This window comes from Curcuma longa, chromosome 10 (assembly GCF_044706935.1).
Source record: "Curcuma longa cultivar G26 ecotype Majalengka, Jawa Barat chromosome 10, ITB_CL_G26_1.1, whole genome shotgun sequence".
NCBI lineage: Eukaryota > Viridiplantae > Streptophyta > Magnoliopsida > Zingiberales > Zingiberaceae > Curcuma > Curcuma longa.
Genome location: NC_133870.1, coordinates 10762669 through 10785651, shown reverse-complemented (window position 1 = coordinate 10785651; position 22983 = coordinate 10762669). Strand labels below are relative to the sequence as shown.

Genomic DNA, 22983 nt, shown 5'->3' with positions numbered 1-22983 from the left:
TAAACGGATTTAATGATCGCTAAATGTAATTATTTTTATAGTGACTGTTGTAGAGCGCTTCTCCAACTTTTTGCCTATTTTGGGGCATTCCTCGCCGATTCATGGCTTAACAAATTCAGAATTATATCTATTGCGTCGATGCACAACCACAACCAAAACTCAACATATATAACCCAAAAATCTCCTGATGCAAATTCAAAATTTAGGCCGGGCTATAGCTCAGGACAGCCTATGCATGGATGATGTCGACCTTGCAAAACAAAGAGGGGGCCTTCCTCTATCATGGAGGAACAATAAAGAAAATGATTGAAAAACTTTCATTGGACCATGTCATAGCTGATTTATTTTCATCACATCAGAGTTGCCTTTTCGATTTACTAGTGGTTTGCCACCTATCCTTGCAAAACAAGTTGCATTTCAATCTGGCAAGGAAAAAAAGATGAATCACTTGCTTTTGGAATACGTCTTTTTTGTGCTTTAGTGCATCAAGCTTCCAAAGCAATCTAAGAGCTTGTAAAGAATGTAAGGGCTTCAACTCAATCTTGTGGTATGTTATCCTCTTCCCTTATGCTTTCAATTATACCATTCAAGGAGAGGCATGCATCATTGTTTGTAAGAGAGATCCTAGTTTGGGTCAGGTTTATAAAGCTTTGTGGAAATCCCATCGATGCGGGTCGAGGTTGGTGCCTAGGGGTTTTATCCTTTATTTTTAAAGAGCTATCATATTGTTTCTTATGCCGTGGAACAAAAGCAAGATCTTCAAAACATGTTAAATCTTTTTGTTAGTGTCATGCTTGTGTTTACTGTTGATTTCTCTTGTATTTTCAATACTTTAATCAATCACACATGTGCACTCGCTAGTAACATTAAATTTAAGTTTGTGTTGTGCAAGAACACTAATAATTATATAACATCAATTGATGATGGGTTTAACATAACTTTCAATGCCTCATAGCTTTTGTTTAATTTTGATTTCATGTACGGTTCAGTTTGAGAGTGAATTAGCTTAAGGAGAGATGAGGCATCTTGGAAGCATGGGACATGCTTCTCAAATGAATATCTAACAAACTTTGTAATAATTAATTTTCTAATTGTCTCACAAAGCATTTTTAACGTTATTTTAGAGAAAATTTAAAATCCCATTTAATTTTAATTGAGATAGTAATCCAATCCATTAATGAATTCTAATAATAAAAATATTTTAAATAATAATTCGTGCTTCAAATGCTTTCGGGGAAGTCCGTCTTGAGCCTACTTAAGTCATTCGCGTCGGTGGGTCCGTAAGTTGACGGTGCTTGTGAGGTGGAATGGCGGGTGCGTTGGCAGGGACAGTTGGAGGGACACTTGTCGGGGAACCGATGCGAGGTTGCGAGAAGAAAATCGTGTTTGTACGAATCTTGATGCAGGGCCATAACGTAAACGGGCAGACAAGGGAAAGTAACGAGCAGTCTTCTCCCCGTTTAATCTTTTTTTCCCCCTCTCGTCTCAAGCTCATCGATGCTCTTTCTCTCGTCCTTTGCCTGCCGCCCCAACTTCCTCGCCGTCGCCGATCGCAAAACGCTCTCCCGTCGACGCCGGAGGTCCCTTCGATTCCGTAGAAGGTAACGCATCCTTCTTCCTCGCTCCTTTTTCTCTTCCCTCTCTCTGAAGGCCTTCTCCTTTTCTAATTTTTATCCTCGCACAACTGCCCGCTGCGTACGCCCCTGTCTCACTTCAGGCCTATGCGCTGGTGACGATTGTGATGTTTGTTGATTTGTCGGAATTGCAGATTTGCTTGGTAATAACCTCCTCATTAGCCGGGGGAAGATGATAGGGTTCGGAATTGAAGAAGCAATTTTGGACTAAAAGGCAAGTAATCTCTATGAGAATAATTGCGAACGCTTTTTGAAGAGTGATTCTTCTTAATTTAGGTGTTAGGTTGTTTATATTACAGTAGACGGTTTTGAACAAGGTATTATTATCACTACCCCTTTTTTTCCTTCGATCTGATAGACCTTTGGCACTGCACGATGAAATTTTATGTTGGAAATTCCAAAATGATGCGTACTTCCTGATTAGTAGATAATTAACTCATGATTTTTGCAAAGATGATGTCAATTTGGTACCAGTTATTTTCTGTGTAAAGAAAATATTCGTTCCTGAAATTGTATCCTTTCATCTAAGTTTGTTATACATGCTTTATAATTCGTATGGTTATCCAATTTAAACTACTTTTTATATTAGTGTTATTCTCTGAGGAAAAAATATATATGTCTTGACAACTTATTGCAGATTTGGGATTTGAAACACTGTCCTTGTGGTACTTTTTTTCTATGTTACTTGAACTCATGTGCGAGTATCCCACACGGTTGTGGAGTAAGTGTTTTACACGATTCATCAATAATATATAAAATTAGACATGGTTACCTCAGGCTTTTGAGAACTGCCTCCTCCCTCTCATATCTGCTCATTGATCATCGATGCGTTTACGCAAGCCCCATCTACGTTTGTTTCTCAACTTTTTATTCACGCTAGGTTTTTTCTCACTGGTAACCTGCCTTCGGTTGTGCACATTCGTCCACGCGCCTCTATTTGTGCCCGCACATCTTCGCATTTGTTCATGTGCCTCTATGCACCTCCATGCCTCTACCCACGCATGGGCGTCTTTGCCTGTGTCTGCATGCATTTATCCACGTGTTTCCGACTACTTCATTCCGCATATCGACAATAGTTTCGCACAAGGTCTTTTATGCAAATCCCAAATGACTTCAAGACACATTTCATTTGTGTTGTTGCTTTTTCCTTTGCATGAGGTGCTTTGCGTGAGGTCCTCTGCACAAGTCCCACATGATTTGATTTCACGTTAGAGCTGTCGGTCCCTCCTCTTTGTTAACTTCACCAAAGTATTCTTGTGTGATTCTCTACATCATGTGCAACACCCATCTATTTGCCTTGCGGGAAGCCCGTTGGAGCCTCCATAAAGTTGCTTGACCCAATTTGTTCTTCTATGTAGCCTTCCTCTTAGGCATTGAAGCACATGACAAAGCCATCCTCTTAGGTGTTGAAATACATGATGATGCTGATTTCATTTGCTAGACCAAGACACAACATTGATTTTGTTCGTTAGAGCATCTAGCTTACAGTGGAACCTCCACCCATCATTCATCGCTAAGTTAGCCCCTACACGTGTTTTATTAGGCATATCGTCATTGTTGGTTGTGCCTTTGCTCGTGTATTATTCCATGCATCATCATTGTCAATTGAGCCCCTTGCGTGTCCATTATCTCGCACATTATGTGTTATATTTGAGAGGTGTCCTTTATACTATTTATTGGATGAATAGAAATTCACTATTTGAGTGCATATTTTCTATGCGTTTGATTTGATTTTAAACTCATTTACTAAATGTCCACAATATGATTCATAGCATGAGAAAATTTGTGATTGGATCACAACTAGTGAGCATCTCTACATGTGCAATTATGAATGTATTGAAATTATTCCTAGTCGAGGAATTGATGAGCATGGACGTCATCGATTTTGTTGAGACTAGCATGTTTTAAACTCCTTGGTTTACCAAGCAGTCGATCTCACTGATCGGAGACATTGGATGTTGAGAGTTAAATGTGGATGCTAGTTAAAGGTAACTAGTTCATGGGAATGACCTGCCATGAGACTTCATATGGTTCGATACATATGTCAATGAAGATCTCAGTGCAGTTTAAGTGCGAGTTTCCTTTGACATGCGGTATTCAAGTCACCTTAGTCATGGAGGCTTATACTTTGACATCTTAAGCAAACATCTCTGAGGAGATATGGACCCGGGATGATTGGGTATAAGTTGAAGTGCCCGAAGGTGTTTGAATAGTCCACAGATGATTCACCGTTCTTTGTAAAAAGAGACGTATACCCTGCGGTTGGCTGTTAGGATTGTTACTGAAAGTCTTAGGCCAAAGCATCATATGTTAAGAGTATAACATTCTTGGACACATGTACGAGTAACTTGAATCCATAGGACAAGAAAGCAAGCTTGGGCTAGGTGTGACGTAATCAGTCTAGTGGGTACTGACACATATAGACCATGTTCTGAACCAAGCGGGTATAAGACCGTGAAAGGAACGAGACACGTTTCATTACAACTGCTGAAGGGTTTAGAAATTATTCTGGAATTAATCGTTGATTTTTCGATCAATTAGGGATCATAATACACTACTAGATGTCATTCATGATCGTTTCACAATTAATGGTTAATTACGGATGACCAACATAATCGGGAACCTAGTGGGTCACACGCACTATAAGTTCTCCGAAGGACTTAAAACGAGTTTGAGAATTAGATTCTCAAATCGAGAGAAATAAAATTTGGTTGGACCAGACAAAGACAAAATAATGGACTTCGTCTTATGAAGACGAAATTGGTTTGGTTCAAATCAAAGGTGATTTGGTTATTGAATCAAACGATTCGGTTTTGAACCAAATTGAACCAACTTGGTTTGGTTCATGATGGAAGATATTTTGGCAAAATCAAAAGCAATGAGGGGTTTCGTCTTGTGAAGACGAAATGAACAAAATTGATTTGGGTCAAATCGGAGGTCGTTTAGTTATTGAACCAAGCGATTTAATTTTGAACCAAATTCAACTCGGTTCGCTACAGTAAACCCTAAAAATTTGGTTCAAGCCAATTGGGTTTTCTTTCTGGTTTGGTTTGTTTACCCCTCCGGTTCACCTTGCTCGGCCGCGACGCCCACGAGAAGGATTCTCTTGAGCCGCGTATGCCGGCGACGCCTTCTCCCCGCGATCCTGCATCCGTCGGCGGAAAAATCGGGTTGAGCTCGGTATAAGGCCGCCCTGGCCTCGTGGGATCCGAGTGTGGAAAAACCCTAACTCGCGATTCGACTGCCGACTTCAGCCTCCTCTCCCATTTTCTCCCAACCGAGTGTCGCGAGGAAAATCGAAAAATCTTGATTGAGATCGTGAGTTCACCGGCGATTTAGGGCTTCCTCTTCCCGATCTCGTTGTCCCCTGCTTCTCCCTACTTCTCCAGAGCGCCGCCGGTCTGCCTTGGGTCATGGCGAAGGAAGCTTTTCTCGATCGCATGGTCGTCGGCTGGAGGAGACGGAAACCTAGCATCGCTGCCTTCTCCCATCAGATTTCTGCCGTGCTCTTGCACCTGTCGCCAACTGCTGTAGAAAAGGGAAAGTTCCCTACCGTCGCCGATCAGATCTGTGGTGGAGGTTTCGATCGGCTGCCACGGTTCTTCCTCTCCCCGACCATAATCTTCCGGAATCGGAGGCTTGTAAAGCCACCGGAATTTGATGTCCACTTTCGGAGTGCTGGATTGTTGTGAAGCCGCTGGAGTAGCTTGTGAAGTTGCCGGAGCCTTGGACATGCTGTCGGAATGCCGGAGTAGTCATACGTTATTGTCGGGTTTGCGGTCGAGATTTGCTATCGGAGGTTGGTTCGTTGTCGGAGGTTGATTGCTGGGTTGGATGTCGGAGTTCGACATCGGAAGCTTGTGGAGCTTCCGGAGAATTGCTCCATCGTTGTCGGAAAGGATTTCCGGCTGTTTGCCTTTATAGGTGGTCAAAGGTTGACCACCGAAACTACACCGGGAATATGATTGCCGGTGCCCGAAATTTATCACAACAAATGTTATTGTGTATTAGGATTTTTTTCTCGTATCGACCATTGTCGATCGTCGGTTAGTATCGAACACGGTGATGCGACTCGTGACTTTGGAAGTCGTCCAGACGAGAGCTTGGCGTGGATCACCAGTAGAGGCGGAACTTCGACAAGGGCTGCTCAATGCCAATATCGTTCAATGTCATCTATTAGGTACGCGTAGAATAATTGTTATTATGAAAAATTTTAAATTTCAGTAATGTCTTGTACTTGTTGTATTTTGTATTTGCATGCGTGTGTTGTAATAATTAGATTTAATTATTATCTTATTTCCGCTGCGCACGTTTGCGAAACGTGTAAACATGCGCAATGTACTGGGACGATCCTAACATCATATTGCCAGCAGATTGTGTCGTGTCGTGTCATCCGTATGTGTCATCCGGTGGACTCTTTAAGCCATATCAATTCTCTCTTTGTGGGCACCATTCCATGGGGACCTTGAGTCAGAGTAATTCTCTCTCCATGTACGTTATCTGTAGAAATCTTAAACCAGATTAGTGGCCTCTCCATCTGTGTCTTTTTGTGAATCCCAAGATAGATTAGTCTACTTTCTCCGTGTGCATCATTCTACGAATATCTCATCCTGGATCAATTTGCTTTTTATGTGTGTCATTCAACAAACATGTTTGGCGAATATATTTATAATAAGTTGGGCTCTACAATGTATCCAAACCAACTTGAGAGGAGGAGTGTTAGGGAGAATATGGCAGGACTTTGTTTCAGGGGAAAAACATGCACAAGTTGTGGATTTGATGAGTGTAATGACATTAATCAGACTAGCAAGTAACTGAATTAACCAAAAAGTTCTACTTATTTCTTTGATCAATGTACAAAGGAACAAGTTTCGTGAAATAAATGGACAACTTTCGGAACACTTAATAAGGGTTCCATTAATTTGATACTACAAATTAGATTTAAACTAGTCCAACAAAATCTAAGTTCTTATATTCATTTGCCACTCTATGTAATTTAAGAGTAGATATGATTTTATGGAAAATATCTTAAAAGGGCATATTGATGGCACTATTCTTCTAGTGCTTGAGTTTACCAACTGTGGGATGATTAGGTTTGTTATATTGCAAGGTTTGTTATATCGTGGTAGGAATTGTAAGTGAGACAACAACCAAAGCCATGATAGGCTGTTAGTTATCAATCTGCAAGTATAGGCTTTTATGCGTCCAATTAAAAAGCAAGTGCTTAGGCTATTGAACAAGAATGGTGACCATAGAAATAGAAACTTGAGAAGAGTTTAGATAAGGCTGTACAACAACAACAACAACAAACAAAGAAATAAATAAACTTAGTCCCATGTATTCAGAGTAAATTTTATGGAATTTATTGTGTTGTTAAAATTTAAACTTAATGCAAGGTTATATTTCTATTAATATCTAGATCTTCTAAGTGAAGCGTAAGTAGATGATATGTGGTTTAGACACTGCATTACACATGCTATATGAAGTTGCATATGCAAGTACCAAGTTGTGTAAGTCGAAACTATTTGGGGTGGACTAAAGTGCTGAATTCCTTTATTGAACTTGTTGGGATCTATAGTGGGTGTATTTGATATTCCATACCATATCAATACTGTATATTAAGTAGTGTGAGCTACCTAAGGTACTTCTGGTTGAGAAATAATTTCCCCTAATATGGTATTAGAGCCACTATAGCCTCTCTTCACAATCTGTCTCACCATGTGTTTTTCCTATGATGCATCCCTTCTATCGGCATCCCTTGTTCCCTTAGCATGTCGTTAGTTGCCATGCCCTTGTTTCTTTTGTTCACGCATGACTGCACCTTCTCTCTAGTTGTGGCCTTCTCTCTTGCTCGATGCGACTTTGACGTGTCGATGCAAATGCAACAACCGTCACACCCTTCATGATGCAATAGTTGGTACAACAAATTCTTTCGTTACAGATTCTATTTAGGCCGATGCTGGAAACACTTGCAACCCAATGTAAACATATCCTTGTCACTCCCTTTTCCTTGCCCATGTTACTCAAGTTGTTTGCGGCAGACCCTATTTGGTTCTCTTCAGCCATGAAAAAAGTTATTCTTTATGGGTTGCAACTATTCATGTTTGGTTCATGGGTTAAGGAAAATTGGATTACCTCACTACATGAGCAGATGATATTCCAGTGCCTGCTTGGGTTATATGGGAGTATTTTCTAATGTTATTATTTCTTGTTTTATACATGCTCGAGCACTGTATATGAGAATATCTCTTGAGCATATGACATGATTGGTAGTCTATTCTAGTTACACTAGGGTAACACCATGATGACCTCTCATGTATGTCACTTTTAGACTATCTCGATTGATCTCTAAGATATATTTCTGACCACTCGGATGTTCGAGACATGTAATGCTCATATTCTATGTGGACTTCATACCTCCTCTATTAGATGTATATAAATTGATGTTGGGAGCCTCAACAACAACTTCACATGCATTTGACCTTGCAATTGATCGATTTGCTTATGCCATTGACTCATCTTTTGAAGGTCACGTGGGGGATGAGGAGGCCAACAAAGACCTATAGGCGGTCAATCTGGGAACTAAAATAGGTCTAACTGTTCCCCGTATCACAAACTTAGACATGCCAAGGACACTTGCTATCCTCTCATAAAGTTTCCAATAGTTACTGACATCATGCTGCATGTGTATCACTATATGACTTCTTAGTTATGGTTTTTAGACTGCACCATCATATCCTAATGAGGAATAGTGCTGGCTTCTTTATCTTCAAGTGATTGCCAATGGATTATCCTAGACTGTTACCTCTCTTATTGATGGAGGTACCTCTTTTGTTTGCATAACCCATACTTTTGGATTATACTCTTAGATCTTAGTTTCAGAGGTCTTAGAGTATATTTTTGATAACACATCTTTCATCTTGACCCTTGGTTTATTTTTCTCCCATGCTTAAGTTACAATATCTGAGTTTCCTTTGAGTTTACTATCTATTAATAAACTGCTTTATTATATTTGGCTCCACTTTTATATATATTCAGGATTTGTGGACGGGCAAGGTGATTGACGTCGAACACAAGTTATATGGATCGTATAAGCTGGATGTGCCTACATCATCATCATCATTTTTGGCTACAACCTCTCCCCTACAAATTCGTAGCCGTCTTGGCCATCTTGCTCCTTAATAAATAAAGCTTATGGTTCTTAGTTTTCGAGGTTTTAAACTCTTGAATGTGAGTATTGTCAAGTGTCAAATGTGCTTTTGCATCTTTTGCTTTAATGTATTCCAATGTTTGGGGTCTGAGTCATGTTAATTTTACTTTTGGTTTTAAGTACTTTGTAACCTTTAATCTATTGACTATTCTAGAATGACATGCTATTTTCTAATGAAAGAACATTCAAAGTTCTTTATATTTTCTTCTTTCGGTGCCAAGATTAAGGATCAGTTTGACATATTTACTTGGTGTACTATGTTCCATCACAAGTGTTCAATTGCACTTGTTTTGTCCACCTAGTATCTCTTGGTTGTAATAAATTTATATTATGGTCTATCAAATGTATCTTTCTTGGTTACTATCATTTATAAAAAGTTTATCAATCTTACTGCCCTTGGTCATGACACGCTTTTATCTCGGCGATGAAACCTTTATTGAGTCAACTTCCTTTTTCACTTATTATAATTAGTCTCCAAATTCCTACACCACTAGCAGTTCATGAGGATCTCCTTGTTCCTACACTATTATCATATTCACTCCATTATTGTGGTCACTCCTTCCCACTTCTCATCGTGCTTCCACCCACCACCCCTCCCCTACAAGTGTATGATCGCCGTCGTCGACATAATGATGCCCCAACTTTGTCGTGCCTTAGTCAACCTGTTGCTTCCCGGATCTCCCTCTGGACTTAGACATTCCTATTGCTTTCCTTTAAAGAGTACCCAACAATGCTCTATGATACAATCTCTCTCAGTTTATATCTTATAGTTCATTATCACCTAATACTCAACTTTTTTTGTTTCTTTATACTCATAGCTTATTCTTAGAAATGTCCCAAAAGCCTCAAATCCCAGATGCAAGTAGACTATGCAAGTGATGGATGCATTCCACTTCTATGTACTGGGAACTTGTCCCTCTCCCTCTAGATACCCTCTCTTTCATGGCAAAGGTTACTTCAGTTCAATTATTCCTATTGCTAGTAGCTGTTTTCTACTAATCACTTGATCATCTTGACATTCAAAATGCATTTCTTTATAGACATTTGTCAAAGGAAGCCTATATACAACATTCTCTTGGGTTTGTTGCTTAGAAGGAAATTGGTAGTGTGCAAACTAAAGAAATCACTATATAACTTAAAAAAAATCCCTGAGAGTTTAGTTTGGAAAGATTAACTCAGCTTCTCTTCATTATGACATGATCACGAGTGTGGCATATCATTTAGTGTTTTATCTCATCTCTCAATTCAAGAAGGGTTTCATTTATATCATTGGTGATCACTCCACCATTAGAATTGCATGGTTGAAGACTTGTTTTCATCAACACTTCTAGGTGATCTTAAGAATATCCTTGGCATAGAGGTGTCTCACTAAGAAGAAGGTATCTGTATTGGATATGTTCAAGGAGATTGGGGTACAAGGAACTAAACTAGTGTACACTCCCATTCATCCTAGTGTTAGGTTAGTAACTAGGATAAATGGAGCCTCTAATTGACATAGGGAACTACAAAAGGCTAGTGGGAAAATTGAACCATCTGATAGTCACACGATCTAGCTTTTTATTCATAGTCAGTGTGATCAATCAATTTTCAGAGAACCCATACCATGACTATTGGCTAGCAGCCGTAAAAATCCTACAATATCTCAAGAATGCTTTAGGGAAAGGTATCCTATTTCAAAGTTCAAAATCTTGAGCCGTACCGAAGCTTCGGTCTTTGACTGGAACGATATTGTTTAGGTATCATGTTAATGTTTTGATGCATGATGCTGGTAATGAATTGGAGTTGAAGAAGGATGGGGATGAAGTATAGAAAAGAGACATTGTCCATGTCGAGTATGATTTTAAATCTTGTACTATACAGGCTGGAATAGTTGAAACATATCATTCTGATTAATTATTGAAACTCGATATTACTCAGCACAAACAATGTATCCTTCCTTTGCTTCATCTCGTTCCTCGTTTAACTTTCAACATGTTACTAATACCGTGCATTGGAGCGTCAATACGATACTGGAACAACATCTTTCCGATCAAAGACTGAAACTACAATGTGACTTGAGATTTTGAACCTTGATGTCGAGTGGTATTGAATTTTGGTGATTTACCAGAATGATACTTTTCGACCGTTTCACCCAACACAATATGATATTTCAAACCATACCTTATTTTGTGATCAAGGTAGCCTTCAAAACATCAACACAGACTTGGTAAACTTTTCTACAAATAAACGATGTACATGATCTACATTTGATTATTGTATCCTCTTAGGAGTTAACCATTTTTTTTCTAGAAAATTAAGGAGCAAACAGTGGTGGCAGGTCAAGCGCTAAGGTAGAACATAAGTTTATGACTTTAACTACATGTGAGCTCATTTGGGTTAAGCATTTGATGACTAGATATGCCCTTGCAAAACCAATGAAGCTTTACTGGGAAAATCAAACCACAATGCATATAACTTCAAGTATCCAATATTTCATGAGAGGACAAATCATATAGAAATTTATTGTCACTTCATTAAGGAGAAGATACAATCAAATGAGATCGTCACTTTTTTATTTATTCTAATGGTTCATCAACAAATTTGCTAATTAATTATTAAGAGGGTTTAAAGTTCAATACATGTGCACCAAGCCGAGCCTTTATGATATATTCGTACTAGTTTAAGTGGCGTTGGGACATGTATGTAAATACATAATTTATAGGAGTAAGTTTGTAATATTCCTTATCTTATCAATGACATCTATATATTATAGTGGAGGACTATCTAGGGTTATTCTCACCTTGCTAATAGAACCCTTTGCAAAAGCACCAATTAAATCACTCTTTTACACATTAAGTATAGTTTTCTTTGATCTCCTTCAACCCCTACACCTTCATTTCAGATTGTTTAATTGTCAAACTTTGCTACCCATTATTCACCTTGATTAAGTCCATACCTCCATAACCTATTTTCTTTGATTTGATACTTGATTCTTTATTGAAACTACACCTAATTTTACATAATTTATGATTTTATATATATATTTTTTACCTTTCCTTGATAACTCCACACTTCCATCATTAAATCTCAACTTCTTATAGCAAAAAAAAAAAAAAAAAGACATTTCAGAGCATATTCTTATACTCTTCTTTTAAGGGCCCGTATATGACTCTAGAAGCTCCTTTCCATTTTATACAATCACTTTTTCTTCATTATCATTTTAGTCAATGAGACAAGTGAAAGAGTAAATGCTAACTCAAATCTTGGTGGGAGACGTCGGAAGTTACAAGTTTTAGGTTTAGTAGATTAAAGATAGAATATATGAAATTTATATTTAGTAGTAGTAAATGTAATAAAATAATTGTTAAAATAGAAGATGACGAGTTATCTATAACTGAAAGTTGTAAGTATCTAGGATCGTTTTTGCAAAAGCATGGAGGGGTTGATAAATATTTTTTGCATAGGATACAAGCATGATAGTTGAAATGGAGGAGGATGTTAGATATTCTTTGCGATCATAAGAGGGAAGTTTTAGAAAACAACGATTAGATCTGTTATATTATGTAGAGCTCAATTTTATTTATGAACTGAGCACATAGAAGATGAGAGTTATAGAGATGAGGATGTTAAGATGAATGTGCACATTTGAGAATGAATAGATAAAAAAATGAAAACATGAGGAATTAAGAGTTGTGCTTGTTGAGGGAAAATTCAGAGAGAATGGTACTGACATAAACTTAGTTGATCAATACATGCTCCAGTTAAGCAATGTGACAAATATGCACATTAATTGAGGAAGAGTGACACTAAAGAAAACTTGGTTAATAACGATAAAATAGGATAAAATTCATTTGAATACAGATGAGGAAGTAGGGGTGAGCCCACAAATGTAGGAGGAATCATATAACTGACTCCACTTAATGAGATAAAAGCTTAGTTGTTGTTACTGTTGTACTCTTTCTTCATGATCCTTTTTGAATAATAGTTCTAGGGTATCTAAAGCTCTTACCAATAAGAATTTCATTCCCATCCATCTAATTATTTTCTCAATTGTTGTCTTATTATTAAGATTATATTTTATACATTCAATTTTAGTTCTCCGTAACTTTTTTGAGGTTTTTCTCCATAATTTAAGCTTCCAGTTTAGTCTAATATAGTTTCATCAAGTAGCATATTACATCTATAAATCACATACAATGAAGAGGTTTATCCTAATTATGATTAGTGAGGTAGCTTTTATAGTTGACTCTTAATTAACCTTCGATTATAGGAATATCACTTTTCATGTTATTGGTAGCTATAACATTAGTGATCAGATTATCATGCATGCCCTTTATTTCACTAGTATACTTACCATATATTATTTTCATCTATAAAACTCACCACAACAATTGTCTACAGACTATCACAAACTTCTCTAAATGAATAAAAATGAAATGTAAATTCATTTTTTCTTTATATGTTTCCATTAGTTATTTTATTAAATAAATATATTGATGGTTGATCTTCTAATTAATTTTGCAAAATTTCTGCTTTATTTCTTATTATCCTCTCATTGTTCCTTCCCAAAGTTTACTCCGTTAGCTGGATCTGCTTATAGATTGAAACTATTTTTTTCTGTTTGTTTAGCATCCTCTTATTCTGAAAATTTAGTTGAATAACTTAGTTAATCATAATAAAGTTTGGTCTCCTTAATTTTTCCTTGCTTCGATAGGATTGTCATTTGAACTGACACATTTTTCTACCTTCACTTTGAAAACTTCTAAACATATGATTCTTAAACTTATCGTATTTTCAGTCTCAAAATTAGATTGTCTATTAGGCTTCCCCAAATAGTTTGGACAAACATGACTTGGTGATGAATGAAAATTAGATTGTCGATGAAGTGCTTGTTAAAAAGTTCATTATTTTTTGTATCTTTCTTAAATGGCATAATCACCAACAAAAACTTTTTGATATTCAGCTTTTATGCATCTACTATCAATAGGATGAATGATTTCTCCTAATTCTTAATTCCTGGATTGTCATAGAGCTGATCAAATGCTTTACACTTTGCTACACTTTATCTTGTTTGCCTCAATTTGTATACCTATTCAACTTCTTCAATTTCTATAAGTTTACTAGTATTTAAAACATTTCTTCTTTAAATTAATAACTCATTGTACTTGCACCATTACCATCTCAGTTTATTTATGTTACACGTTTACCTTTGAACTTCCCATGGATTGATCTAATGACATTTCTAATGTTATTTGACATTGAGATCCACATGGCGTTAACATTATCAAATTTTCCTTCCAATTTTTTTCTTCAGTCTCTGTAAAAGAGCTTAGATTATTGTTCTTAAAATTCCACCATGTAAATAACTCCCTGTACATGTTTGGATCCTCCATGTATTTCCTACATATCTATTAGAAAGAGATTAGAGAGACTTGGGGAGTAATTGAGTAGAGATGAGAGGAGACCCATAGGAGGTTAAGGTGAAAAGGCTATAATGACTAATTTGGCAAAATGGCAATTGGAGAAAGATGCAGTGATGCAAATTGTTATTGCTCTGTGCAATGATTGTTAGGCACTGATCTTGATGGGTTTGGTCAATACCAGTGTCCATTTTTGAGCTGCAGAACTCAATTGTGATAGTTCTGAGCTGAGCCTGATATGTGTTCAACTTTGTTCTTGGACCAGTCTATGTCACCTATCACTGTCAGTACATTGACAGATATAGTCTGAAACTTACGTTGGATAATGGATATCTAATTTCACAATGAAACCATCATCCCCTAACAAATATTTAATTAGCTAGAGTGAACTATAAATAAAATGCTGTCAGCTACATTATGCATTGTTTAGGTTTATAAGAGGAAAAGGCATTCACAAAGAAAGTTGGAATATTTGAAAGTTGCTTCTCTGTCTGTACATTGCAGCTATTATTAAACCCACATAACATGAAGATGTATTTCGTCATGCTGCATTACTAATTTATTATTGTCATGTCCTAAATGGGAAGCCAACAAATCCCATATGGAAGCGTCCTGGGATAACATACATCCAACAATGTCCAAGACAAAATAAATACATATTGCAATAAATACACACAAGAATTTTGTCTCCAAACAACTAAATATATCTAAACATCTGAACAACTCTTGGAAGCATCAACACCACAGCAAAGACTTTATGCCAAAGTAACACAAGAAATTAGACACTAAAAAAATTTGTAAAGCCCAGCTTCTGCTAATCTCTTATAAATAATGACACACTTGAACATTTTACAAATTGCAATAGGCTGGTTCAGGTTATTCTGCAAGTGATGTGCCCATAGTACAAATATATATAACTTTATCATTGGCAAATCAATCACAGAAGTTGAATGCAGTAAGTTTCCAACAGTCATTTCAAGAGTTACAATGAAAAGCAACTCCTATTACTGACAGAGAATTCAGAATAGGTACATTTTGGTTGAACTGTAAAAAATATAGGTAAGCCATAATAAATATAGAGAACCAACAAGTCACAATGCACTAATTCAAAGATAATAATAGCATAAATCATCAAATAGCAAAACTTGCTGTAATGAACACCTAGAAGCAACATTATCCTTTTCTGTTCCTTGACCTGATTATATGAATGATCCATAAGATGAAATGAATCAAGATTCAAGAACAACAAATGTTGACCTAAGTGTAACAAGGCAACCTGCATGTAGGTAGTCACAAGACCTGCATAATTTGCTAATACCCATGCTTGACAAACTACAATGACATGGGTCTATTGTCTAAATATGGGTTGAAGCTTCAAATCATCATATATAACACCATGGCAACAAGTACACTATGTGACTAATGAATCACAATGACATGTTAAGTGTACAGTTGGAATTCAAGAAGATATGTCCATATGCTGCAATCTTTCTGTTTGTATGATGGAGAAATAAGCAAATATGATATCCATATGCTGGAACATATGTTTATGAAAATATAGTTGGATGCAGTAAACAAATAGCTGAATATGCTGTAGATGCAGCAAAAGAAATTATTGAGGATAAATGAGGATTGATAGTTGATGATATATTAGCTCTATAGCCATCAAACTAGGGTTTTACTCTGAATGAGTTTAATAAGTTCACTTTAAACATTTGGCTTGGATTTTGATGATATATTAGCTCTATAGCCATCAAACTAGGGTTTTACTCTGAATGAGTTTAATAAGTTCACTTTAAACATTTGGCTTGGATTTTGGGATGTAATAGTCTGACAGACATCAGCTTCTTTCTGCTACCTAATTAAAATGACTTCTGGGTACGTATGTTGAATTGTTCAGTAATTTTATTTTTACCTTGAATAATTGTTAATGATGGACTAATGTATTAATATATGCATAATACATTTATTGTCTCTGTTTGCAAATTGAATTATCTTAACATTGTTAATTTAAACATTTGTCTGTAACTCCATACAAACGCCATGCACATTCTTTCTGCACCTTCCTGCCTGCTAGAAGTTTTATATTTATTTAGCTGTAACTTAATTCTGTCTGTGAACTGTTGTCCAACATCTAATTTTTGTTTCTTTTCCAGACTCTGGAGCTACTAAGGATGGTAGACACCAAAGCTATTGGTAAAAGATGGGAGGAAATGGAAACTGATGTCTTAGTGAAGATTTTTAAGGAATTAAATATGATCCAACTTACTCCAGTTTCTTTGGTGTGTCGTTCTTGGCGTTTGGCTTGTTCAGATCCATTCATATGGAACACACTTGATCTAGGGCTTTTGGAATCCAACTTTATACAGACAAGGGCATTGCCTTTTATTTGGGTAGATGAAAGGTCTGATCGGAGGTTGACACGAATTTTGAGGATGTCCATGGCTCTTAGTAGTGGGAACATCACTACAATGATATTTCATTTCAATCTTTATATGAAGGATGAACATCTTAATTACATCTCAGAGAGGTAATTAATTATTATCTTTGCCTTTGTATTCAAAATAAAATGGTAAGGTTTCAACTAATACACTGGTGATCTTGTGTATTGAATCCTAAGATAACTATTTTTGCATCTCTGAATCTCTTAAACATTCCATTGACCTATATGAATCCAATTACAGGCCTTGGATCATTCACTATGTTGGTTATCCATCTGCAGTATGCCCCCATCTTGATTTGTGGCTTTACCCCCTTACTACCCTTGCAAACACTTACACTTGGATACCCACTCTTAAGTCGACACAAGAATCACTATTGATCACATGTTAAAAAACTGAGAAAGCATGGTGCCGGATAGATCCATCTGAGGTTGGGTACTTGTCTGCGTAAGATAAATCTATAGTAGACATCTATTTCAGGCGTCAGATAGATCTATGGAATACTTCTAATTAAGTTTGCCAATGAATTCTATGAATATTTTGAGCCTACTTTAGGATGATCATTATCACTTTTTCCAGCATTCTGTAATAGTTGTAGGAGTTTGGATTAATTTCTCTTCGCCATGCTCTGATGGCCATACCACATATGTTCTTTAGTAGTGCTTTTGCTGTCTTTTAATCAAAATTGACAAAAATCACCATGACACAAGTATACAGAACACTAGTTGGATTTACAGCACCCGTCACAGATTTAAGCTTTTTAGTATATTTTGTGAACAGAAATTGGTCATGCATAGTACTTTGTATACCAATATCTCTTTTTCATCTCGTGTAGTGAACTTTCTTGATTTATGCAACTTCTGAATTTTTAAATCAGGTCTCCCCATGTTCGAAGATTAGTCATGCCAGCTTGGAACCGTATTACAAGAGTTGGATTAGTGCAAGCCATCCGGAGGTGGGAGGATCTGGAATCCCTGACAATGCCCAGCATTGGCCATCCTTCTTATATAATGGAGGAAATAAGTAGGAGCTGCAAAAACTTCTCACACCTTAAGGTGATGGGAACATTTGATGTCCACTTTGCCTCTTGCATTGCAGTGCATCTCCCAAAGCTGAAAGTTCTCAGTCTGCGGTGCTCTATAGTCACGAAAGAAGCATTGTTGTTCATCTTAAATTGCATGGTGAATCTGGAGGTGCTCAATATCTCCCACTGCCTCTTGCTTGAATCCCTTGTTTCAGGACGGAGACAGATTCGATCAGAACTAGATCAGACCATTTTTCAAAAGGCTTCGCGCATGCGTGATTTCTTGTACTGCCAGAGCAGCTCATGCATTGCGTGCAGGAGGATGATTGAAGATGAAGGTCTGATGAGATGGTACCGCTATGAGGCCTGGTTCTGGCGCCAAGATGAGGTGAGCTCTCTTGATCTGGGGGAGTATGGTAGGTTGTTTGATAAGAACTGTGTGGACAGATTGCTTTCTTCTGATATTAATTTTTGAGATTGTTTTTGTTTGTCAGAAGATTTTCAAATATCTGTTTACTGTTGTAATAAAACGAATAATATTGTGGTAGACACGTTGTTGTGTCGTCCATCTTATGAAAAAAAAAAACAATAACACCCTGTGCTGAAACAAGGAAATATTGTTTTCAATAAAACAATAATACCTTGTGGTGTTGTTTCTTTTAAGCCACGATACATGCCATCGACCTCTAAGACTTCTTTAGTAGGAATTTTTTGCGCTATATAAGATAAACCATAATTTGACTTGATAAATATGTTTTCTATACGCAAACAAAAATTTTCTATTCCTGAGAAGGCCAATTTTTCTTTCTGTGCAATTCTTCTTTTGAAGGTTGGGATGATAAATTGTCCCTAGTAGCTATTACAGATTTTTTTTTAAAAAAATGTTTTTTTCCTTTTCATCTTGTTTGTTTATTTGTAATAAGTTATATTAGATTTTGATTTACTTTTATGTTTATTTTTTTTTTTTGCCCTTTTGTTCTACAATTGAAGGTAAAATTTTCTCTCATGCTTGCTTACATAATGTTAGATTGTTCATGTAATTTAAATTCATAAAATAAATTGTCTAATTTAACAACAAATAGAGTGTCCAGAGAAACTTTTATGCATCTATCTTGGATAATCAAAGTGGGGTTTGGGAGAAAGATTTTAAGTCAAACTTATGAGATCTCTATTCCTAATGCTTGCAACACGGTCGGCTCCATAACAATCTGTGATAATTGATCCTTCATCTTTGATTGTAAAATTAATGCAATTGATTGATTAACAAATCATGTTTTTATAATTTGAGAGTATCATGTACTTTGTGAAGATCTTTGAGCTTATACTACAAGTCTTACACTTTTAAATTGACTCACTTTGCATTGGAGTGTTGATGTACCCTTAGGTATTGGCTTGTGACTTCTTCAACATTTTGGTGGTCTAATTTTTAAATATAATTTGCCCTTCAAGTTCATCTAGTAGCATTTTAAAACCTTCCATTACAATAAATGATTCTTAATATCATTCATAAAATAATACTCTATCATACTTTTTCAATGTGTAAAATTTGTGTCGAAAAGATAGACATGCTGTGCTATAGTCCTCTTGCAGCACCATTTGTTGAATGTACTCTTTAGGTAATTAGTCCCTTAAGAGTGGCTTTACTTTGATATCATTTGTTGAATTGATATGTGGGACTAGAGGAGGGTTGGTGAATAGTTGACTAGTCCCTCAAGAATGATTTTACTTTGATATCACTTGTTAGATCGATATATAAGACTAGAGGAGGGTTGGTCAATAGTTGATGCTAGTTTGTCTACAATTATGGTTAGTACAAAGCTAATGGAAGATAAAAAAACAATGCTAAGATTGAAAATTTTTAGTTTGAAATTCTCAATTTTTACTTTACGACCTATGATACTTTAATGAGTAACTCCTTAAAAACTATTATATTTTCTTCTTATTGGAGATGAGAAACATCTTACAATTTACTTTTATAAAAGAACACTTGACACAGAGTAAAAATGAAGAAAGAACAAGCGAAATTATAAATTTTTGAGACAAAAATACCATTGACCAACCTCAATTCAATCTCTTGAGTGCAAATATAATTGATTGCTTCAAGCGTCCAAATTATTTCTTGTTGATACCAACTTTAATGTAGTTTCAATGGATTGAGTTTGTTATTAGTCAATTGGTTTTGTTTTTTTTGCTTCTAAATCACAAGTTGTAATCAAATAATGATAGTTCTTCATTTGACTCAATCCTATCAACCATCTATTCTTGCAGAAGCTTCGAAATCGCCAACATTTACAATGAAATAATTTTGTTGTAATAGAATAATCGTTTCTTTAGTCTATTTTTTTCATAAACAATTAATTGACTAGTCAAATGCCCTCCAAATAGAGATAATTAAAAATATTCTATTCCCTTTTCAATTTACCCAAGTCGATTGATTAGTCATCGACTTAAGTCTAAGTCGACTAAAAGCTACATTTAGCCGATTGAATTATCAACTCAAACCACTTCTAAAGTTTAATTTTTTCCTAACTCTAATCCCACATATAACTCTTTGTAAATGTGAACATGATCTCAACTTCATTCGAAGTCACATCCCAAGAAAGCCTCCCTTGAGATTTCTTGTACAAAGATGCTTTGTTTTAGTGTCTTTCTTAATCAAGTATCCAATTATTTTTTACCTTTTGAGATTTGAATTTGTTAAGTATCTAGTCATGTTAGAATTTCTTTTATTACATTTGTAATATTTATGTCAAGTAATTTATATTTGCACACTTGACCCACTATATTAATAATCACAACAAAATCTAATTTAAGGGCATAGTTGCACCAACACTTTTAATATTATCAAGTTTAGATTTCAAAATTTGTTTTTTTTTAAATTTTAAATCCTTAATCTAGTGTTTTCATGTCTAGTTATCATGTATGTAGAATTAGTCATGGTTTTAACCTTTCTATTATTCCCGTCTTTCTTGAAGGCTTCTAATTTCCTTCTACAAGTCTTCCTTTTCATCTAGCTCCATGACTTCTTCTTCTAGCTCATTGTATTTCATTTTTAGATTCTTGCAAAGAGGGATTATTTAATTTAAAATTAAAACTGAGAATTATTACCTATTTTTTTAATCTTTGAAATTTCTCCTTTTACTTCCGTTTTATATGAAATTCCATATGATTGTGACCTTTCTTATCGCATGTAATCCATATTTTATTTATTTTTTTGATAATGCATATTTTATTTTATTTTATTGGTAATTTTTTGCAGTTTCGCTGTCCTTGTAAAGCCATTTTAATGGTGAAACGATCTGGAAGACTGGAACGCCTTTACCTTGTACGCCAAATGGGGAGAGAGGGAGGGAGGGAGGGATGGGGGCATGTAATGCATATTTTATGATTCTTAGCATTGTTATATTGAATAGGTAAAATATGTGTGTTTACGTTAAGAAAAAAAATGATAAATTCCAGTTAGACCTATTGACTATCTTCAGCATCTTTTGATTGCGTTTCCTATTTGGAAATTTTTTTTTATAAATACGTTGTAGTTGGGGATCAAATCGTAGGTGTCTGGATGACAACCTGCATGTCCTACCGCAGACTATTGCCCCGGAGACGTGTGTTTACGTTAAGAAGGACAGTCATATCATTGTCCCTCATTTACCTCTCATTTTTATACCTAGGCGGCCGCCACCATCACCCCTTTGCTTCGTCCGAGCTTGGATTTATATTAATTGGTTTATATTCTTTTTTGGTTTGAGAACATTTCTTTTACCCTGTCCATTTTTATGATTTTTATTTTTGGTCATACCTCTGATGCTGAGGACGCCCCGAGACTTGAAGGAGCGTTGGTGGTGTTTTCTTGGTTCTTTGGGTTCCTTCATCCTCTAAGGGCTTAGATGAGTCAGATAAAAAATTATAGAAATAGAAAATAAGAGTTAAATATGAAACAAAATAAAACAATAAAAATTGTTATTTTAATATGATTTGGACCTTCGATCCTATTCTATGATCTACTAAACCACTCTTTGAAAATCTTAGTTTTTTTCCTAGAGATGGAAAATCCTCATAGCAAAATTAAAACTTTTAAGACATAAATCTTAAGATCTTAGCCTTTCACCCTAATAATAAGATTATAACAAAAAATAAAGTGAGCATGGATATTAAGGACTAGAGTTATCTTTATAATGGAACTTTCTTTCCATTGTCTGTAAATATTCAATTTGAATTTGATTAGCTTGGTACATTTTTATTTTTATTTTAATTGACACCAAGTATTCAGTTTACGTCGATTAATCATGAGATGATCGACTTGATCCTATAAAATTTTTTTACTGACCACCAAAGTAAATAAAACGCTCGCAACGAACGACCCATCAACCCAATGTTCTTACGTCAACCATTCATTAAGAAAAATTCATTTGTTAAGTCATTGAAGTTAGGACCACCTATTAAAAAAAATCATCCGTTAATTCATCGATTCTTAAATGTTTAGAATGTTAGAAAAAATAATAAATAAATTAATTAAAGAAGTGTGACTCATGTGAAATATTAATTAATCTAAGGGACTTATTGGTTATTATGGGAAGTTATTTTAAACTTCTGAAAATTGCATGTAACAAACTTGATAGAGGTTGACTATTTACATAAGTGGGTTCTGTCCCTCCCAGAAGAGTCTCTTCACCATAGCCATCAGAAAGGTGTGAAGAAGAAAAAAAAATAAAAGGGAAAGAGATAGATTGAGACTTGTAGCAATTGTCTTTTGTAGTCATTGTTTACTTACTCATGGATTAAGATAAGTTGTCAATCTAAAAGTTTTATAAATGAGAATTATAAATTTCAAGATCTTTTATGTTTTAGTTTTCTGAATTATAAATTTCAAGAAAACTTCTAATTATATGTGGTATCAGAGCCAGGTTTTAAAATTTGTGATTTTCTATGTATGATTATTTTCCTCAATTTTTATGAACCCTAATCATCAAAATTTAAAATTTTTTGAAATGCTTGTTCGTTGTACAATATTACCGACACTGGTATAAAGATAAATTTTGAACACATAGATGGAAGATTAAATGTATTTGCAGATACTTTATCTAGGTTGGTGGAGGAACCAGAGATGTTAGTAGTCTTGACAGTGGATCCTAAAGAAGAGGACAAACCAAAACCTGGTTCTAGCAGTAGCAAAGGCCTTGAGTCAAGCCATAATTGGCTTTACCCACTCTTCACTGAATATGAAGATTTGGCCCAATCCACAACAAAAGAAATCTTCCTCAGAGAGGACCATGAT

At 35.7% G+C, this 22983-nt stretch overlaps 1 protein-coding gene across 5 annotated transcripts; it reads left to right on the top strand.

The window, feature by feature from the left end:
• The first annotated feature begins 419 nt into the window (after positions 1–419).
• Positions 420–18371, top strand: LOC141835747 (F-box/LRR-repeat protein At3g48880-like). Of its 5 annotated transcripts, none has more exons than XM_074723118.1 (5): positions 1450–1601; positions 1769–1848; positions 8673–8864; positions 16400–16773; positions 17562–18371. In XM_074723118.1, exons 3-5 carry the CDS (start codon positions 8829–8831, stop codon positions 18181–18183), a joined length of 1032 nt encoding a protein of 343 aa, XP_074579219.1. In that variant the 5' UTR covers positions 1450–1601; positions 1769–1848; positions 8673–8828; the 3' UTR covers positions 18184–18371. The 5 variants fall into 5 exon arrangements, with proteins under 5 accessions (XP_074579222.1, XP_074579223.1, XP_074579219.1 ...); XM_074723119.1 differs by having other exon boundaries at positions 1718–1848; XM_074723121.1 differs by lacking the exons at positions 1450–1601; positions 1769–1848 and adding an exon at positions 420–547.
• Positions 18372–22983: the final 4612 nt, after the last annotated feature.